This window comes from Phoxinus phoxinus (assembly GCF_949152265.1).
Source record: "Phoxinus phoxinus genome assembly, chromosome: 7".
In the NCBI taxonomy this organism is placed as follows: Eukaryota; Metazoa; Chordata; class Actinopteri; order Cypriniformes; family Leuciscidae; genus Phoxinus; species Phoxinus phoxinus.
This window is the reverse complement of record NC_136882.1, coordinates 35,763,872-35,786,734: the sequence shown is the minus strand read 5'-3', so window position 1 is coordinate 35,786,734 and position 22,863 is coordinate 35,763,872. Positions and strand designations below refer to the sequence as shown.

The following is a 22,863-nucleotide window of genomic DNA, read 5'->3' as shown; positions in this document are numbered from 1 at the left end:
GTGGTCACGTCTTTCAATATTTTCAAGGTTTTGTTTGTTTATTTCGCTTACTCTCCCGGAGCACAGTTGCTCTGCTCGCTAGCCTTATGAGAAACGGAAGCGAGCAAAAAGACTACATCGACCAAATGTAAACAGCCCCCTTTCCGTTTCCGGTAGCGCATTTATATTAACGAGCACTCAGTCCTTCAACAGAATTCAATGGGATTTTACAAAATGACGAATAAAACACGACAGAAACTGTATTTCGCAACACTTTTTGTTTCTGGAACATCAACTAACATCACTAATCACTCGGTGAGTTGCACAGTTTTGTAAACAAACATTATTGGCTGTTTTAATGACATTTTCGGACATGCCCATTGACTCCAATGTTAAATGGGTCCATGGCCAATTCTTTTATAGTCAAAAACTCGAGAGAGGAACCATTGTCAAAAAAATGTTGTCCACCACTCTTGTTCATCCAAAACAAACTACAATATAGACTCAAGGTGTTAAATACAGGAATTATCCTTTAACATACACTGTTCTCAAACCAAGCTCATGCTCCACTCGTCACCATCCATGATGGTAACCCCCTAAAACCCAACATAACAGAAGCTCTTCTAACCATGGATTCTCTGTGTGCAGCGATAGATTTAAACACGGCTGCATGTTTTTCTTCTTTCTCACGCTGCACCCGGTCCTGTCTGGCCTCACGTTCAGTGACCGCTTTTGCGATGATCTCCTCCTCATTGCTGATTTCTTCCTGCTTCTGCACGGCTAGCTTCTGTATTATAGTCTCTCTGTGTCTTTGAAGCTCTCTAAGGCAAAAAGAAAGACAAATACAAGCCCAATTTTGAGACAAAGCAAGCAGTGCAAAGAATTCAACTTTCTTTCTAGGCTTCCCACACTTCACCCACACAGTGAATTTCCATGACTTCAATAACCTTCCCAGTTAGATGTGATTCATGAATGAGAAAGCTGTAAGAATGTGAATGTCCAATGGTATGTCAGGTAACAATCTTTTGAATTAGTAGATTTATATACTAATTTATTTACCGGTACATTTGTATAAATGTCCCCAAAAGACTTTTCACAGACAAATTAAAGATTGGATCTGGTTTGCAAGTAAATTTGAAACAAACCCTCAGAAAGAGCAGTTTCTAGTTGATTAAATACACTGTAAACCCAAATAAGTTGGCAAAACTCTAATAATTTGAGGTAATCAGTTACATCAAATTGTTTAAGTTAAGCAATTTTACGTTAAGTAAGCAGAGCTTGCAGATTTTTGTTTTGTAATCATACATTTTACAATCATACATTGAGTAAGCTAATTCATACACAACTTCAAATTATCATGTAATCTCAATTTAAATATTTTTAGTAGTGGAAACTGGCTAGCTTTAACCAGCTAATTCAATAAATGCTACCTTGCTAATTGGTGACACAATGTTTTGATAGCATCAGCATATTAGCTTGCTGAATGAATACAGCAACTTAACACATTTAACATACACTGTTCACAAACCAAGCTCATGCTCCACTCGTCACCATCCATGATGGTAACCCCCTAAAAAACCCAACATAACAGAAGCTCTTCTAAACTAGCATAACAAAACATTAAGCACTACTAAATCTCCCACTTAGTGTCATAGCAACGCATGCTGGGAAATGGAAATCCCAGCCCAGTTTCAGTTCAATTTAAGTTTGTCTAAATTCAAATAAACAAGTTTATAGAACTCAAAACAATTAAAAAATTAAACTTAATTAAACATGTGTCAGTTTTGTGAACTAAAAAGAAAAATAAAGTTTTAAATACTCATAAAAGTTAATTTGATGGAACATATTTGCGTTGTCCCTACTCAACACAATTAATTATTTTGAGCGTTAGGGTTTTCATATAGACGGGTTTCTGTGCAAGGTCATCACAGAGATGCGCGCACAACTAGGTGGCAGAAAGCTGCACTCTTTACAGCATTTCTAGCAGAAACAGAGATGACACGGAGCTGTTGCGCTGTAAACTCACTAACCGCCAAAAAGATGGATTTAAAATGTAAGAAATCAATACTTTTATTCATCAAGGATGAATTAAATTGATCAAAAGTTACAGTAAAGACATTTATAATGTTACAAAAGATTCTATTTCAAATAAATGCTGTTCTATTCATCAAAGATTTTTTCATATGTTTTATCAAATTACCATATTAGACTGGATTAATGATGCTGAAAATGCAGAACTTGGCATAACACCTGTTAGTGGTTTTGCCTCTTGAATGCGCGCGCATCCAGTTTTGTTTGTATACAAGAAACCCATCTATATGAAGCCAAAAAATTAATAATTAGATGAGACATTAGATGAGAAACTTACCCTTAAATTTAGAAATGTTGCCTTGGCAACTAATTGAAATAACATTTCAATTTGTAAGTTGAAGTACAAAAATTACTAAAACTAAAACTGAAATAAATATAAAATAAAGCTCAAAAGAAATATAACAAAACTAATAAAAAAAGCACATACCACAATTCCTAAAACTTTAACTGAAAATATAAAAATAAAAGTTAATTCAAAACATTACAAAATACTATACTAGTAAATACTATAAATAATACAAAAATAACACTGAAAGCCCACGATCTCTAGAGATTCACAGTTTTAAACTAACAAAAATGCACCCAAAGTTATTAATGGTGCTTGCTTTAGCAAGGCATCATTATTGTTATTGCTCATACTTATTATTAATGGTGCTTGCTTTAGCAAGGCATCATTATTGTTATTGCTCATACTTATTATTCTTATTAATGGTGCTTGCCTATAGGCAAAGCAACATTAGTGTTATTGCTCATACTTATTAATGGTGCTTGCCTATAGGCAAAGCAACATTAGTGTTATTGCTCATACTTATTATTCTTTTTATTCTTTTTATTCCGCCGCTTTTTTGACGCGCTACTCCTCCCGCAGCTTTTGTCACAGACCCCTGAATGAGGTGTCAAAACGTGCGGCCTATTCGGGAATGGTGTGCTATGACTTTTATAAGCGATCGGGGGTGCGGTGGTCGCCCCAGGGGCGAAAAAGTCGACGAAAAAACGCATAGACTTAACATTACGTCAAACTTTGACGAGTCATAGCTCAGAGTTGGGATTTCGTAGAAATGTGAAATTTACCACATTTGGAGAGGCTGGCAGGCTCTGTAAGAACATACCTCACAATGGGGTAAAAGTTGCACCCCTGGGGGGCAGGAGCGGCCCAAACTTTTCCTATTGACTTAACATGGTGTAGGACGTCCCATGAAATGGAGAGAGAGAGAGAGCAAGCGATTTTGTATTGAACATAACTCTGGATCACAGTGTCATAGAGACAAGGGGGCGGGCTCATTTTACTCAGACGACCAATCAGTCTCTCCGGATCATTGTGAAGCTATCAGGCCACGCCCCTAGCAACCATTTAGAGCACCTTAGCAACAAGTTCCATAGACTTCCATTGAAAGAGATCAAATGGATATCTCTGGATAGAAGAGTCATAGAAACATGAGGGTGGTCTCGTTTGACTCGGGGCAGCAAACAGCCAATCATGAATCACATCAACACTTCCTAGCCCCTCCCTAGCAACCATTGTCGAGCACCTTAGCAACCAAAATTCACAGACTCATAGCTCAGAGCAAGGATGTCGCAGAAACGTGTAATTTGGCACATTTAAAGAGACTGGCAGGCTCTGTAAGAACATACCACACAATGGGGTAAAAGTTGCACCCCTGGGGGGCAGGAGGGGCCCAAAGTTGCCCCAATGAAGTACTATGGTGTAGGACAGCCCATGAAATGGGCTGTCCTACACCATAGTAAGCGATATTCTATTGAACATAACTCTGGATCACATTTGAAGAGGCTGGTAGGCTCTGTAACAACATAGCACACAATGGGGTAAAAGTTGCACCCCTGGGGGGCAGGAGGGGCCCAAAGTTGCCCCAAAGAAAGTACTATGGTGTAGGACAGCCCATGAAATGGGCTGTCCTACACCATAGTAAGCGATACTCTATTGAACATAACTCTGGATCACATTTGAAGAGGCTGGTAGGCTCTGTAACAACATACCACACAATGGGGTAAAAGTTGCACCCCTGGGGGGCAGGACCGGCCCAAAGTTGCCCCATTCACGTACTATGGTGTAGGACAGCCCATGAAATGGGCTGTCCTACACCATAGAAACCGCATTTGTATTGAACATAACTCTGGATCACAGTGTCATAGAGACAAGGGGGCGGGCTCATTTTACTCAGACGACCAATCAGTCTCTCAGGATCATTGTGAAGCTTTCAAGCCACGCCCTAGCAACCATTTAGAGCTCCTTAGCAACAAGCTCCATAGACTTCCATTGAAAGACATCAAAGGGATATCTCAGGATATAAGTGTCATAGAAACATGAGGGTGGGCTTGTTTGACTCGGGGCAGCAAACAGCCAATCCCCAATCACCTCAACACATCCTAGCCCCTCCCTAGCAACCATTGTCGAGCACCTTAGCAACCAAAATCCAAAGAGGGATATCTTCCATTCTGAATGTCACAGAGACGTGGGAGTTGGTTTATATCATTCATACTGACAAGCAGCCTTTGGAGTTTCATGATTGGCAGCTGCCAAGCCACTCCCTAGCAACAAAAGAGAGTACCCTAGCAACCATTTTGCAAGACCTATATCTCTGCATCAAAACATCGTATAGAGATGGGGGTTGGTTTATACATTCACACTGACTTTGGAGCTTCATGATTGGCAGCTGCCAAGCCACTCCCTAGCAACCAAACAGATTACCCTAGCAACCGTTTTGCAAGGCGTATATCTCTGCATCAGAACATCGTATAGAGATGGGGGTTGGCTCTTTTGACTCATGCTAGCAAACAGGACTTGCTACATGCTACACATGCTAGCAGTGAATAGCTACATGCTAATATTGATTAGCTAATTGCTAAATCATGCCAATAAAATGCTACAAACACCATAGTAACCATCTCTGACAACTACAAACCACCTAGTAACACCATAGCAACTACCCAGAATACCCTAGCAACTGCCTAGCAACCACCCAGAACACCCTAGCAACCACCTAGCAACCGCCTAGCAACCACCCAGAACACCCTAGCAACCGCCTAGCAACCACCCAGAACACCCTAGCAACCACCCAGAACACCCTAGCAACCGCCTAGCAACCACCCAGAACACCCTAGCAACCGCCTAGCAACCTGCTAGCAACCACCCAGAACACCCTAGCAACCACCTAACAACCACCCAGAACACCCTAGCAACCGCCTAGCAACCACCCAGAACACCCTAGCAACCGCCTAGCAACCACCTAGCAACCACCCAGAACACCCTAGCAACCGCCTAGCAACCACCCAGAACACCCTAGCAACCGCCTAACAACCACCCAGAACACCCTAGCAACCGCCTAGCAACCGCCTAGCAACCGCCTAGCAACCACCCAGAACACCCTAGCAACCACCCAGAACTCCCTAGCAACCGCCTAGCAACCACCCATAACAACCTAACAACCACCCATAACACCCTGGCAACCGCCTAGCAACCACCCAGAACACCCTAGCAACCGCCTAGCAACACCCTAGCAACCACATAGCAACCAACCAGAACACCCTAGCAACTGCCTAGCAACCACCCAGAACACCCTAGCAACCACCCAGAACACCCTAGCAACCACCCGGACAACATGAATAAGCCATATCTCAGCAGCAGAACATCGTACAGACATGGTTGTTGGCTCGTATGCAATCATGTACCACACTCTAGCAACCGAGTGTCGAGTTTTGCCACTGCAAGCACCATACACATTTTCTTCTGGAAATGTACGTTCTAGTTATTATTCTTCTTTTTATTCCGCCGCTTTTTTGGCGCGCTACTCCTCCCGCAGCTTTTGTCACAGACCCATGAATGAGGTGTCAAATCGTGCGGCATATTCGGGAATGGTGTGCTATGACTTTTATAAGCGATCGGGGGTGCGGTGGTCGCCCCAGGGGCGAAAAAGTCGACGAAAAAACGCATAGACTTAACATTACGTCAAACTTTGACGAGTCATAGCTCAGAGTTGGGATTTCGTAGAAATGTGAAATTTACCACATTTGGAGAGGCTGGCAGGCTCTGTAAGAACATACCTCACAATGGGGTAAAAGTTGCACCCCTGGGGGGCAGGAGCGGCCCAAACTTTTCCTATTGACTTAACATGGTGTAGGACGGCCCATGAAATGGAGAGAGAGAGAGAGTAAGCGATTTTGTATTGAACATAACTCTGGATAACAGTGTCATAGAGACAAGGGGGCGGGCTCATTTTACTCAGACGACCAATCAGTCTCTCAGGGTCATTGTGAAGCTATCAGGCCACGCCCCTAGCAACCATTTAGAGCACCTTAGCAACAAGTTCCATAGACTTCCATTGAAAGAGATCAAATGGATATCTCTGGATAGAAGAGTCATAGAAACATGAGGGTGGTCTCGTTTGACTCGGGGCAGCAAACAGCCAATCATGAATCACATCAACACTTCCTAGCCCCTCCCTAGCAACCATTGTCGAGCACCTTAGCAACCAAAATTCACAGACTCATAGCTCAGAGCAAGGATGTCGCAGAAACGTGTAATTTGGCACATTTAAAGAGGCTGGTAGGCTCTGTAACAACATACCACACAATGGGGTAAAAGTTGCACCCCTGGGGGGCAGGAGGGGCCCAAAGTTGCCCCAATGAAGTACTATGGTGTAGGACAGCCCATGAAATGGGCTGTCCTACACCATAGAAACCGCATTTGTATTGAACATAACTCTGGATCACAGTGTCATAGAGACAAGGGGGCGGGCTCATTTTACTCAGAAGACCAATCAGCATCTCAGGATCTTTGTGAAGCTATCAAGCCACGCCCTAGCAACCATTGTCGAGCAGCTTAGCAACCAAAATTCACAGACTCATAGCTCAGAGCAAGGATGTCGCAGAAACGTGTAATTTGGCACATTTAAAGAGACTGGCAGGCTCTGTAAGAACATACCACACAACGGGGTAAAAGTTGCACCCCTGGGGGGCAGGAGGGGCCCAAAGTTGCCCCATTCACGTACTATGGTGTAGGACAGCCCATGAAATGGGCTGTCCTACACCATAGAAACCGCATTTGTATTGAACATAACTCTGGATCACAGTGTCATAGAGACAAGGGGGCGGGCTCATTTTACTCAGACGACCAATCAGTCTCTCAAGATCATTGTGAAGCTTTCAAGCCACGCCCTAGCAACCATTTAGAGCTCCTTAGCAACAAGCTCCATAGACTTCCATTGAAAGACATCAAAGGGATATCTCAGGATATAAGTGTCATAGAAACATGAGGGTGGGCTCGTTTGACTCGGGGCAGCAAACAGCCAATCCCCAATCACCTCAACACATCCTAGCCCCTCCCTAGCAACCATTGTCGAGCACCTTAGCAACCAAAATCCAGACAGGGTTATCTTCCATTCTGAATGTCACAGAGGCGTGGGAGTTGGTTTATATCATTCATACTGACAAGCAGCCTTTGGAGTTTCATGATTGGCAGCTGCCAAGCCACTCCCTAGCAACAAAACAGAGTACCCTAGCAACCATTTTGCAAGACCTATATCTCTGCATCAAAACATCGTATAGAGATGGGGGTTGGTTTATACATTCACACTGACTTCGGAGCTTCATGATAGGCAGCTGCCAAGCCACTCCCTAGCAACCAAACAGATTACCCTAGCAACCGTTTTGCAAGGCGTATATCTCTGCATCAGAACATCGTATAGAGATGGGGGTTGGCTCTTTTGACTCATGCTAGCAAACAGGACTTGCTACATGCTACACATGCTAGCAGTGAATAGCTACATGCTAATTTTGATTAGCTAAGTGCTAAATCATGCCAAGAAAATGCTACAAACACCATAGTAACCATCTGTGACAACTACCAACCACCTAGTAACACCATAGCAACTACCCAGAATACCCTAGCAACTGCCTAGCAACGCCCTAGCGACCACAAAAAATACCCTAGCAACTGCCTAGCAATGCCCTAGCAACCACCCAGAACACCCTAGCAACCACCAAGCAACCACCCAGAACACCCTAGCAACCGCCTAGCAACCGCCCAGAACACCCTAGCAACCACCTAGCAACCGCCTAGCAACCACCCAGAACACCCTAGCAACCACCTAGCAACCACCCAGAACTCCCTAGCAACCGCCTAACAACCACCCAGAACACCCTAGCAACCACCTAGCAACTGCCCAGCAACCACCCCTAACACCCTAGCAACTGCCTAGCAACCATCCAGAACACCCTAGCAACTGCCTAGCAACCATCCAGAACACCCTAGCAACCACCCGGACAACATGAATAAGCCACATCTCAGCAGCAGAACATCGTACAGACATGGTTGTTGGCTCGTACGCAATCATGTATCTCACCCTAGCAACCGGGTCGTGTTTTTTGCCACTGCAAGCACCATTCACATTTTCTTCTGGAAATGTACGTTCTAGTTCTTCTTCTTCTTCCACTTTTTTTTCGTCTCGCTACTCCTCCCGCAGTTTTTGTCACAGACCCATGAATGAGGTGTCAAATCGTGCGGCCTATTTGGGAATGGTGTGCTATGACTTTTATAAGCGTTCGGGGGTGCAGTTTTCGCCCCAGGGGCGAAATAGCGGCGGAAAAAAACGCATAGACTTACATTGAAAAAAACGTAAAACGCCTCATAGCTCAGAGCGAGGATTTCGTAGAAATGTGAAATTTACGACATTTGAAGAGGCTGTCAGGCTCTTTAAGAATATACCTCACAATGGGGTAAAAGTTGCACCCCTGGGGGGCAGGAGCGCCCCAAAGTTTTCCCATTCATTGTCTATGGCATAGGACGGCCCATGAAATGGGCCGTCCTACACCATAGTAAGTGATTTTCTATTGAACATAACTCTGGATCACAGTGTCATAGAGACAAGGGGGCGGGCTCATTTTACTCAGACGACCAATCAGTCTTTCAGGATCATTGTGAAGCTATCAGGCCACGCCCCTAGCAACCATTTAGAGCACCTTAGCAACAAGTTCCATAGACTTCCATTGAAAGAGATCAAATGGATATCTCTGGATAGAAGAGTCATAGAAACATGAGGGTGGTCTCGTTTGACTCAGGGCAGCAAACAGCCAATCATGAATCACATCAACACTTCCTAGCCCCTCCCTAGCAACCATTGTCGAGCACCTTAGCAACCAAAATTCACAGACTCATAGCTCAGAGCAAGGATGTCGCAGAAACGTGTAATTTGGCACATTTAAAGAGACTGGCAGGCTCTGTAAGAACATACCACACAATGGGGTAAAAGTTGCACCCCTGGGGGGCAGGAGGGGCCCAAAGTTGCCCCAATGAAGTACTATGGTGTAGGACAGCCCATGAAATGGGCTGTCCTACACCATAGTAAGCGATATTCTATTGAACATAACTCTGGATCACATTTGAAGAGGCTGGTAGGCTCTGTAAGAACATACCACACAATGGGGTAAAAGTTGCACCCCTGGGGGGCAGGAGGGGCCCAAAGTTGCCCCAATGAAGTACTATGGTGTAGGACAGCCCATGAAATGGGCTGTCCTACACCATAGTAAGCGATATTCTATTGAACATAACTCTGGATCACATTTGAAGAGGCTGGTAGGCTCTGTAACAACATACCACACAATGGGGTAAAAGTTGCACCCCTTGGGGGGCAGGAGGGGCCCAAAGTTGCCCCATTCACGTACTATGGTGTAGGACAGCCCATGAAATGGGCTGTCCTACACCATAGTAAGCGATATTCTATTGAACATAACTCTGGATCACATTTGAAGAGGCTGGTAGGCTCTGCAACAACATACCTCACAATGGGGTACAAGTTGCACCCCTGGGGGGCAGGACAGGCCCAAAGTTGCCCCATTCACGTACTATGGTGTAGGACAGCCCATGAAATGGGCTGTCCTACACCATAGAAACCGCATTTGTATTGAACATAACTCTGGATCACAGTGTCATAGAGACAAGGGGGCGGGCTCATTTTACTCAGACGACCAATCAGTCTCTCAGGATCATTGTGAAGCTTTCAAGCCACGCCCTAGCAACCATTCAGAGCTCCTTAGCAACAAGCTCCATAGACTTCCATTGAAAGACATCAAAGTGATATCTCAGGATATAAGTGTCATAGAAACATGAGGGTGGGCTAGTTTGACTCGGGCCAGCAAACAGCCAATCCCCAATCACCTCAACACATCCTAGCCCCTCCCTAGCAACCATTGTCGAGCACCTTAGCAACCAAAATCCAAAGAGGGATATCTTCCATTCTGAATGTCACAGAGACGTGGGAGTTGGTTTATATCATTCATACTGACAAGCAGCCTTTGGAGTTTTATGATTGGCAGCTGCCAAGCCACTCCCTAGCAACAAAAGAGAGTACCCTAGCAACCATTTTGCAAGACGTATATCTCTGCATCAACACATCGTATGGAGATGGGGGTTGGTTTATACATTCACACTGACTTTGGAGCTTCATGATTGGCAGCTGCCAAGCCACTCCCTAGCAACCAAACAGATTACCCTAGCAACCGTTTTGCAAGACGTATATCTCGGCATCAGAACATCGTATAGAGATGGGGGTTGGCTCTTCTGACTCATGCTAGCAAACAGGACTTGCTACATGCTACACATGCTAGCAGTGAATAGCTACATGCTAATATTGATTAGCTAAGTGCAAAATCATGCCAGGAAAATGCTACAAACTCCATAGTAACCATCTGTGACAACTACCAACCACCTTGTAACATCATAGCAACTACCCAGAATACCCTAGCAACGCCCTAGCAACCACCAAATATACCCTAGCAACGCCCTAGCAATCACCCATAACACCCTAGCAACTGCCTAGCAACCGCCCAGAACACCCTAGCAACCACCTATCAACTGCCTAGCAACGCCCTAGCAACCAACCATAACGCCCTAGCAACCACCCAGAATACCCTAGCAACCACCAAGAACACCCTAGCAACCACCTAGCAACCACCCAGAATACCCTAGCAACCGCCTAGCAACCACCCAGAACACCCTAGCAACTGCCTAGCATCACCATAGCAACCACCCAGAACTCCCTAGCAACCACCCAGAATACCCTAGCAACCACCTAGCGATGCCCTAGCAATCACCCAGAACTCCCTAGCAACTGCCTAGCAACAACCCAGATCACTCTAGCAACTTCCTAGCAATGCCCTAGCAACTCCCTAGCTACCATTCAGAACAACATAGCAACACCCTAGCCACCATCCAGAATACCCTAGCAACCACCTAGCAATGCCCTAGCAACCACCCAGAATACCCTAGCAACACCATAGCAACCAACCAGAACATCTTAGCAACCACCTAGCAACCACCCAGAATACCATAGCAACTGCATATTAACGCCATATCAACCACCAATAATACCCTAGTAACTGCCTAGCAACACGATAGCAACCACCCTGAACACCATAGCAACCGCCTAGAAACCACCCAGAACACCCTAGAAACCACCCAGAATACCTTAGCAACCGTCTTGCAACACCATAGCAACCACCCAGAATACCTTAGCAACCGCCTAACAACCACTCAGAACCCCCCACCCTCTCTCTCTCTCTCTCTGTCTCTCTCTCACACACTCACTCATTTTTTACCAGCAGACAGCCAATAAGTAATGGCTTATACTCATGCCCTAGCAAACAGTTAACCAGTTACCGAATCCTAGCAACCACACCTTAGACATACATCATCTAGCTGCAAGATTGCTTGTTAAATAAAATTGTTTCAGTGTTTTTCTTCTAACTTCATATATTATGTTCATAAATAATAATAAAAAATGGTGCACATCAAAACAAACTTAAAAATTCAAATAATTTATTTACAAATCGTATGATACGGTAACTATGGTAACCATCATTTGTTTTGCCAGGGTGGGCTGGGTTTCCTTGCCAACTATTGGTTTTGTTGTTTAAGGGTATCAAATAGTTTATTGGGCAGGAACATAACACAGCTTCTCATATATGCTTGATTCATTACTGATGATTGACAAGAATTTAATATTTTTTATATAGTATGCATACTTTATATTAATAAAAGAGAGAGAGGACTCCTTTTACATTTCCTGGTTAAAGTAAGTATCCATTAAGTAAAGGTCCTACTATAGCAGGGTGAACTTCTATAGAGGTAAATGGGAGTGCATATAATTTTTGCATTCCCATTTGCTCCAAAAGCAAAAGACAAAAATAATAATATTAATTATACTCCACTTCTGAATTTCTGTAAGAAGAAGAAAATGCTGGGAGATGGATTATGGATGTTAGAGAAGAGATTTCAAATTACCATTCACTCCCCCAGTAACTATAAATTGTAAGCTATTTAAGACCAGAAACGCAGCATGTAACAGGAAGTTAGAAATCGGACGACGGGCTTGTTTGTAAGGAAGTTTGGGAATGATTGACTAATGTGACAAATGAACGAAAGACTCAGAAGAGTCAGACCCGAAGATTTGAGGTGAATCATTTCTCTTTCTGGTACTGACAGTCTCTATGGGGCTGTCGCGGAATGAATGAACGACTCAAACCCAAAGACTCGATCGAGAGTTGAACTAATAATTTCTGTTTCCTGTACAGAATTTGGGATGTTGCGCATGCACAGCACAAATGATCAAATCACTCTCTGAGACAACTCGGTATTCCCGAGTCATACAAAAGATTTGTTCAAAATGAACGAATCGTTCATGACTGAACCATCACTAGAAGGTGTGATTCTATTGGTTGTACAATCAAAGCTCGCTGCTGACTGGCTGCGAAATCTACGACTCGAATCTGATGTTGATGAATCGTCCCCAGATATTCTCTTGAGGTGAGTGAGACGGTCGTTTTCAAATGTGCTGGTTTATAAAGCATTGTAATATCAAATGCAGCTCTTTATTTGAATTAAATGTAGACAATAGTGTTCTTATAACAATATGAGGTGTAGATTATATCGTTTTTCTGTTAACACTGAAGCTACCTTTTTCTCTGTAACAATGGTAATGTGTGATAATGTCTACAGCTAACGTTGAAAGTTGTGTGAAAACTTAAAATGTTATTTTGTGTGTGTTTGATTGATAGCATGTCCTTTGTTTTTTGCTGTTATTTTTTAGCTTATACTGCATGAGAGTGCATTAGTTTTGGCTCTTATTTTAAGTGCTTATATCACATGCGTTTGCGATGAGTTTTAAAAATGCAATCTCTATTCGAAGGCGGCTAGATTATTCACCGGTGAAGAAATCCGGTGCGAACAGGTTTCAGTGCAGCTCACTGACAGAATTTTCTAATCATAATCCACAAAGTACTAATATAATGTATGTGAGAAATTAATTTGCTATGTACACAGGTTTATTGAATATAACTAAACTGGAGTTCAGTGAGCGTTTTACTGGTATTAGGCCTACTCCAGAGAATGTTATTGAGAACCTTTGCTTTCGCGCCTTGCGGTCACGTGGTTCATGTAGCAGAAATCCGCGCTGACAATCTGTTTGAATGGGTTCAAGTAGAATTTACATCAGCTTCACTTCATTTGCAGCAAATTTTGGTAACTTAACGCATGATGTGACGCATAACACGTTGACGACATTACAGTATTTGGGGGAGTGATGGAGAGACAATGTTAATGTTTTACTTGTGTTTAACCCTCTGGTATTCCTTATAGAATATCGGTCAGACTTAAAACTGACTAAAACACCTTAAATGTAACTTATCAATTCAAAATAAATTCACTATTTTAGTTCAGTAATATTTACAATATAGTTTATGGTACCAGGCTAAATAATATTTGAAAAATAATTTAGCAACAATAATAATACATTTGTACAATAATAATGACAATTTAATATCAATTAAATTACTATTATTTACACATTTATAGATGCAAGATTTTTGAACACCCTAGATTGTTGAGTTTTGACACTCTTGTTTCTCTGTTTCAGAATACTGTTTTCACGAGCATTCAACTGCATTTTGAGGTAAAGGTTTAATTATGACATGGCCACAAATACAAAATGCTTCAGATTTGGCGTGTTGATAAGAAAATCGTTAAACTTAAAAAATGATCAGGATCATAGAAGGTCTTAAAATAAAAACTGTTTTATTAATGGCACAAATAATTAAGACCACATTCACCCATCCATTCTCCAAACCAGTTGTCATATATAGTAAACCTTGCTTGATGGCATATTTTAAATAACTTGAAAATATGAGAGTATTTTAAAAAAACATTCTTGAAATAAATTCCTATATCGATAAAATATATTATTAATATTGAACATGCAAAGCTGACTTGAGTTTAATAATTTTTCATTATGTTGTCACTGTTCTGTTTTCAGACTGATCCGAGCACAACCTGCATTTTCAGCTGCACTTTTCTCCTTGGTTAGTATTAATATTGTTTCTTAAGCAGTTTCATAACATCACCATAATTGTTGTCCCTGTGCCCTAATATGTCTGTTTCTGTTTCTTTTTCAGGTTCCGTGTGTTTTGGCGCTTTCTACATTTCTCATCCCACATCCTCCACCTTAAACCCCTACACCCCTTCACCGACCCACCCAAAAAAAAAAAAAAAAAAAAAAAAATTCATTTTTGCATTTGCATTTCACACAGTGTCTCTTTCATTGTTGTTTAACTGTTTTTTCTTCCTGAGATTACTACAGGTTTTATCTTTTCAGGCTCAACAGCTGTTACATCGGGAGAACTTTCAAAGTATGTGACTATCAAAGTGAGAATGTCCTGTATAATGAATTTGACTAACAAATAAGTGTATTCTACATGTATTACTTTTGAGGTTTAAAAAGAGATCCATGGTTACTTTGGATGATTTGAGACTTGAAAGTAAAATCTCTACTTTTAGAAGTTACTTCATTCACTCAAATTAGTGAGTTAGTCAGATATATTTGTCAAGAATAATTTTTTTGTCTCATTTCTTTTTATCTGTTCATATTTTAAAGGATGCCGCGGAAAGGGAAGAGATCTCAGGCTCAAAAAATTCGTTGGAGAAAGTTGGACCTGGAGGATGAACAGACCAGACCCTCCAGCATTAACCAGGTACTATTAATATCTGTCTTGCAACATACTCATTTCAGGGCACCGTAATGTTTGGGACAAGGCCTGTCACGATTCCGCTTTATTAATCCCTTATATGGACAAAGACATCCAAATATGAATAAAACGCAGATTTTACTGCTGCTCACGCGATGCTCCTGCTCTCGGTGTGAATGCAATCTTTGGTTAACACATACATGCCAGAAGATATATGCGCTGCCCACGCTTGCCGTTTGAAATGGCCGTTTAACTGCCACTTTTTGACGTTCTACTGTAACCGACAACTATGGAAGAATAGTCGATTTGGCCTAGTCTATAATACGTGACAGATTAAATAAATTTGAATGAAAGTGCAGGTAGGTAGACATCGATTAAGTGCATGACCACATCAAATTTTAACTCGCACATTCTCAAAAAAGTCACATTCTGGAGCCCTGCAATGCTAATCAAAATGCCTTTATCACTCTATATAACAATATCAAATCATATAATTTCTGCCTTATTCTATGATATGAAGTACGTCAGATCACAAATGGAATTCATTTTAAACACTCGATTGACATTATGAAGTGTGTTTGGAGTAAAAACATAATTAAATGTTCTCTTTTGTTGAAAAACCGGTTTGTAAACTTGATGTTTGGCATGTGTTGCTTTTAAAAATCAACGTTTTAATAAGTGTAAATTCACAGCGCTTGCAGAGATGGAGCAGCATTTATTGTGAACCGGTCAATCCGCTTTAATCTCAGTGCTGCGCATATAATTAATTAAAACACTGCAATTTTTTCAATAAGCCAAATTGCATTTTCAATTTCATTTCAGTTAATCGTCCAGCTGTAGATACAAACAAAAAAGAACAATGCTCGCTTCACGCAAACAAGTGGATCTGTCTCACACACATTTGGTATTGCACATGTGGTATTGTGGTAGCACAGTAAATTTAATAATCACTAGGGGTGTAACGATATTCAAACCGAACTGAAAAACCGCGATACACCACCTACGGTTCGAACCGCGATACTCTCATTTCGAACCGAAAGCGCCCTGCCCCCTACTGCCGCGCCCAGCTCTCACTTCACCTTATGTCACAAAACTATTTTTTCTGACATTTGAATAAATAGTAATTAGTAGCCTAAACTTGTAACAACTAATGAAAGCTGTATTTTTACTAAATATACACTAACTTTTGATTTCCAAGTGCATGTCACGTTATATTTGGTGATCGATCACGCTTGGCGACTGCAGTGTTTCCCACACAGACTAATTCGTGGGCGGTGCGCCACATAATCAACACCGTCTGCTACATATTACGTTTTTTGGCGGCTACCAAAGTGAATTTTTATCCCGCCAAAGCCTTATTTGATCGGTGAGTGATGTAGATGACAGACTGCTGCGCTTGTGACAGGTCGCGTGTTACTGAAAGAACGAGCAGCGACAGAGAGCCCGGCCGCGCACGCGCAGTCTCACCGTCTTAACTGTCTTGCACTCCCTCCCTCGCGCATATTAATCAAAATCTTGAATTGACACGATGGTAAAAGGTTGGAAGACCGAAGCTTCACGTGGAGCATTGGGAGATTTTTTTTTTCTGAATTACCGGTGTGTATTGTGCTAAAAAAAAAACGTTGCCTTATATTCTCTGAAAAGCGTTCCGCACATTCAGCTGACACAAACCACACTTTCAATAAACCTAAAAACCTATGCAGTGAATAAATGTTTTCTGTGTTGTGACAAATCTTGCGCAATATCCTAAACTGCCGGGATAATCACAGAACGCGTACACGTCTGCTAATGACTCCTCTGATTCACGCACTAATGACTCATTTGAACCGATTCCATTTAATGAATGGTTAAAACAACTGATCTATCCAACAACTCACCAGACGTCTAAATCCGTAATACTTTACAATAAAGTTAAATTTATTAAACTCTAGTTAACTACATTTAGTTAACATTAACTATTAATAAACTGCACTTCTACAGCATTTATTGATCTTTGTTAATTTCACCATTTACTAGTAGCCTTATTAAAATCAAAAGTTGTTAACATTAGCAATGTTAGCAATAACAATACCGTAAAAAGATAGTTAATGAGTTAAATTATTGGTATTGTTATTAGGTTAAAAGTGAATAGTGTTCTTCATTCTTGCTGGTGCCCTGCCAGTAACCTTGTCCCCACAGCAAACCGAACCGAACCGAGGCTCCAAAACCGCGATATGAACCGAACCGTGGCATTGGTGTATCATTACACCCCTAATAATCACACATACTGATTTTTTCATAGCGTGCGTGACATGTATGCCCTGGTATTGTTCACTTCAGTCTTTTTAATTACCCCAATAATTGGGGCTTGTAGGTTGCCCTTCATCTGCATGCCATGCAGGCTAGAATTGCGAAACATTATTGGATAATTCTTATAATTGACATTTCTCTGGGCCAATCGGAATCTAAAGCCTGGTTCACACGGTTGTGCGATATACTAACTGCTGGGATAATCACACAACGCGTACACGTCCGCGAATGACACGTCTGATTTGCGAACTAATGACTAATTTGAACCGAATCACTTTAATGAATGGTTAAAACAACTGATCTGTCCTCACGGGACATCTGAATCGGTGTATAACAAATTGGTAAAACTTTACAATATGGTTCCATTTATTAAACTTTAGTTAACTACATTAGTTAACAATAACTATTAATAAACTGCACGTCTACAGCATTAATCTTTCTTAATGTTAATTTCACCATGTACTAGTAGCCTACATTAGCCTATTGAAATCAAAAGTTGTATTTGTTAACATTAGTTAATGCACTGTAAAGTAACATGAACAAACAATTCATGCATGTAAACTACGTAGTATTTTTAGGTTATTTATATTATAATGTGTAGAAACATTACCAAAACAAAAAAAATCATTTAGACTGGAGTGAGGTGAAACCAGAAAAAAAAGTGCAAAGCAAGTTATCTACAGCAGCACATTTTTTTTATCTGGCAGCTAATTTTATTCAATTGGACAGTATATGGTAGAAAATTAGACTCTTACCGTAGTTAAAATAAACGTTTTAATGCTTCTTTTTTTATTCAATTTTTTTATATTGATATGATTATATACCAAAACAATTATCAGGTCTAGCAAAGAAGGATTTTATCTTACAAAGCTATGAAATCAAGTGGTATAATCACAGTTTAAAAAAAAAAAGAGGGCAAGAAAGGATGACAGTGTCTGTCGGTCACCACTGAGGACCAATTCTCTCTTTCTCTCTCTCTCTCTCTCTCTCTCTCTCTCTCTCTCTCTCTCTCTCACTCGCTCTCAGTTTTTGAGTCCAATGTTTAAGTTATAATTATCTCGTTAAATTGTTATTCCTTTTGGATATTTCACTTACTTTTCACTTTACCCTGCTACAGTTGCACCTTGAAGTTGTGCTGAAGTAAAACATATTGTGAAGGTATTAAATAAAAAGGTATTAAATTCAACTTAAAAATGTCTGTATATATAGCCTGCAAATGTACCGTGTGTATAAAAGAGATCAACTATGCCAAGAAGGGGGTGCATGCCCTAACATCCCACTGTGACACAGCCAAATCGAGCTGGGGGCACGCACCTACATACAATATTTCAAAATGCACCTGCATTATTTTGCATTCTGAGACTTTTAGTTAAATAATATGTCATTGAAGATTCCTTAAAAATGGTGTTAAAATATCGTCTGGTCTTGTTCTCGTGTAACCATTTGTATCGTCTCGTTAGTTAAGTGTATTGTCACACCCTTAATAAACAACAAAATGTTTGCACTTGTCTTTTAAGCACACTTAATCTGTACAAATGCCTGTTTAGCAAAAATATATTTGTCCCAAACACTATGAAGTGCAATTTAAAATGTAATACAGATTCTATAATACTAATTTTGACCTGCAGCCTAATTCTATGAATGATCATTTACAGGTTGAACAGGCAAGCACCAGTGCGGCTGTAGCTCAGTTTTCGGGTAGAATGTATGCAGAAGGTGGTGATATTGCACCCAGGGTTTTGTCTGTGCAGGCATCTCATTGTCAGGGTGATGATAGGTATGAAAGTTTCTCAAGAAATCATCAGTGCACGTGTGTAGCGTTGACATTTTTGGTCAACCACAGTGAAGGGATTACGTTCAAGATGCCTGAACTTGATAGAGTTTTAAAGGAGGGAGATGCGTTATATGTCGGTATTAAAATGCAGCTTATTGCTGAAAGAAGGTTTAATCGCAACCATCTGACTATGGAGGAAGTACCTCAAAGTGTTTCCTCATTTAACCGGATACACAATGTGCAGAAGTCAGGAGTGATGATCGGATACCTCAGAGCCACAGGGACACCTGGCACGGAAGAGTGGTGCATTCCTCTCACTGAAAGACTGCAGTGTCTCTCCACAGATGTCAGGCATGCTTTACTCCTTGTTCCTCCAGAGTGCGTTGCTGTGTTCAGAGACAGATCTGGAAGGTACGGATTCTTTGATTCACACTCAAGGACTGCTGAAGGCTTGCCCCATCCTACTGGTCATGGAACTGCTGTCATGTTGACTTTCACCCACCTGAGTGACATGACAGACATACTTCTCAAGATCTTCTGGGATCGTGGTGATGAGACCAGCTATGAATTCATGCCCGTTTCTTTTGAAACAGAACAACAGTCTGTCCAACTGCCTTCACCATCTGTTTCTGAACAGGTATCACAAGTGATTTCAGCTCTTCCAGAACCATCAACAAATGTTGGAGCCAAAGTAAATCTTGTTGGCTCAGGAACTAAAAATCAGGATATGGTCAAAAAAAGAAACAAGCACAGGAGAAAAAAGGAAATGCGTAAAACAATTGACATTTTAAAACAACATGGAGGACCAAAGGACACAACTCCATCACATGTCATGAGAAAACAAGATTATGATAGAAGTAGGTATTTACAATTTCGGACAAATAAAAGAAAAGTTGTTAAGAAAAAGTATAATAAGGATCCTCACTTCAGAATCAAAAAGACATACTACATGGCTAGACGGTACAAAATAGATGACGTTGTTCAGGCAAAGAAGAGAGAATACATGAGGAGTAGGTACAACACAGATGCTCATTTCCAATCGAAAAAGAAAGCGTACATGTTTAGGAGGTACAACACAGATGCTCTTGTACAGTCGAAGAAGAAAGCGTACATGGTTAGGAGGTACAGCACTGATACTCTATTCCAGAGGAAAATGAAAGAGTACATGGTTAGGAGGTACAACACAGAAGCTCTTGTCCAGTCGAAGAAGAAAGCGTACATGGTTAGGAGGTACAGCACTGATACTCTATTCCAGAGGAAAATGAAAGAGTACATGGTCAGGAGATATGCGGGTGACCCAGAGTTCAGAGCACATCACATTCTGCGATGTACCCTGCGCAAGACCCAAAAATGTGCCGATGATGCTACATATCACGCTTTTCATCGGTTGCAATGCGCACTACGGATAAAAAGGAAATATAAACCGTACATCCGTTCCAACCAGCAAACACCCCAGCCTTTGGTTAACAAAGTGATGGAAAGTGCCATACATGCATTCCGGTGTAAGATTCAGCATGGCCCTACACATGTCTGCACAGTCTGTCACAGAGCCCTGTTTCCTAACCAAGTCAAGGTCTGTAATAGAAAGAGTTATGACAAAAACGTTCATGTTGCAGCGTCTTGCTTGACCGGAAAGTATGTTCATGCTTGTGACAGTGCCTGCTCGGGTTCCTGTGTAGTTCCGGAAGAAAGAAGACAGGAGTGGATTTGCCACACTTGTGACAGCCATCTAAAGAGAGGACGGATGTCTTCAATTGCAGCAGCCAACAAACTGGAGTTGCCACCAATCCCTGCGGAATTGGATGAATTAAATGTCCTTGAGCGTCAACTAATTGCAAAAATTTTACCATTTGCAAAAATAGTTTCATTACCCAAAGGACAGCAGAGAGCAGTACGTGGTGCCGTTGTGTGCGTCCCCTCCGAGATGGAGCAGACCGTCAACTCTCTGCCAAGACCAAGAAGTGAGGCCCAGCTGCTGCAGGTGAAGCTGAAGAGACACGTTAAGTTTAAAGGGTACCAGCAGTTCCAGACTGTGAATATGCGCAACGTGCTTGCAGCTTTATCGAAGCTGAAAGCAATGCATTCAGAATACAGGGATATCTCCATACGAGAAGATGCTGTATTTGAAAGTGCCCTAGATGAGGACGCTGCTGTCTCTGAAAGTCACCTGGACGAGGAAGCTGATGCCTCTGAGAAGCAACAAGAAGTTGATTCTGCTCAGAATGAGCAACAAGTTAGCGTTGAGGAAAAGGATGAGCTTCGACCCGGCCTCACATTAGACACGTGCATGCAGCCGCCTGACATCGGACAGGAGATCTTGTCGTACGGTGAGGGAATATTTAGTGTCGCACCTGCACAAGGACAAAAGCCTGTTGGATTTTTCAAAATCCCAAAGCTGGAAGCCATGGCGTTCCCTGTTCAATTCCCCACTGGACAAAATTCCATTGATGAGGAAAGACAAATTTCAATATCTCCCAGTATGTATTTCAACGCGAGATTGTTCAGCGTGGACACGCGTTTTGCAAAAGATCAGAGTTATCTTTTCTTTGCACAGTTTGTAACGGAAACGCAACTGGCTAGAAACAGCATGTCTATCCAGTTGCGAAAAGGCAAACCTATTACAAGAGATGGCCGGAGAATTTCCAACAGACTGCTTCAAGACAACCGGGAGGTTGAAAGATTGCTACACAACAGAGACGCCACACGGTTCATGCAACCACTGAGAGGCACTCCATCGTATTGGGAGAAAACTTTGCGAGATCTGCAGGCAATGATTAGACAGTTAGGAGCCCCTACGTTTTTTTGCACGTTCAGCGCAGCCGAAATGAGATGGCCTGAAGTAATAACCGCAATCAAGGCCCAACAAGGTGAACACGTCGACTTTTCCGAGCTTGACTGGACGACGAAGTGTGAAATCCTCCGAAGCAACCCAGTCACTGTCATGCGTATGTTTGAGAAACGGGTGGATGCGCTAATGACTCATCTGCTTTTGTCGCCAGCCCAACCCATTGGTGAAGTTGAGGACTACTTTTACCGAGTGGAGTTCCAAGCTAGAGGAAGCCCACATATCCATCTTCTTGTTTGGATAAAGGACGCACCCGAGTTTGAACAGGACTCTGATGAGGATGTTTGTAACTTTATCGACCGCAACATAACCTGCCAGTTGCCCGATTCCTCGGCTGATCCTGAGCTTCACCGGATCGTCACAGAGGTCCAGCTTCACAGCAGGAACCATTCAAAGTCCTGTAAGAAGGGAAATGTATTGTGTCGATTTGGGTTCCCCAAACTACCGGTGTCTAGCACCAAGATCACTCGTCCGCGACCACAGCGTCCTGAAGAAGAGGATGACACGGACACTTCTCCATCCGGAAGCTGCATGTTTGCGTCTAAAACCACACAACCACAGCGTCCTGAAGAAGAGCACGAGAAAGCACAAAAGCAAGCGGACAGAAGGAAGTTGAGACAGGAAGCTGCTCGAAAGGCAATGAGCGAAGCCAGGACCAAACTCAAGCCGGTGTGGGATCTGTTGAATGACCCCCAAGCCTCCTTTGACAGCTTGTCAGAGCTACTGACAGAGTGTAAGATGTCCATCGAGGATTACAATGAGAACGTCAAAGCATTGTCCAATGCCAACGTGATTCTGCTGAAGCGTGATCCAAAGGAGTCTTGGGTGAATGGATACAATCCCGATTTATTAAGGG

The 22,863-nt window shown here is 42.1% G+C and overlaps 2 protein-coding genes across 2 annotated transcripts in view; one reads left to right on the top strand and one right to left on the bottom strand.

Moving 5' to 3' along the window:
* Positions 1–22,863, bottom strand: part of cfap210 (cilia and flagella associated protein 210) — a 34,682-nt gene that overhangs the window by 1,397 nt on the left and 10,422 nt on the right. Inside the window, exon 7 of the mRNA XM_079617602.1 lies at positions 608–800. Coding sequence (XP_079473728.1) covers positions 608–800 — 193 coding nt within the window. The remainder of the gene's footprint in view (positions 1–607; positions 801–22,863) is intronic.
* Positions 12,685–20,149, top strand: LOC307001870 (uncharacterized protein; the record flags this gene model as incomplete). The annotated part of the gene is made up of 7 exons (XM_079618883.1): positions 12,685–12,713; positions 12,874–12,886; positions 13,995–14,030; positions 14,391–14,436; positions 14,530–14,763; positions 15,009–15,105; positions 19,044–20,149. 7 exons carry the CDS (start codon positions 12,685–12,687, stop codon positions 19,072–19,074), a joined length of 486 nt encoding a protein of 161 aa, XP_079475009.1. The 3' UTR covers positions 19,075–20,149.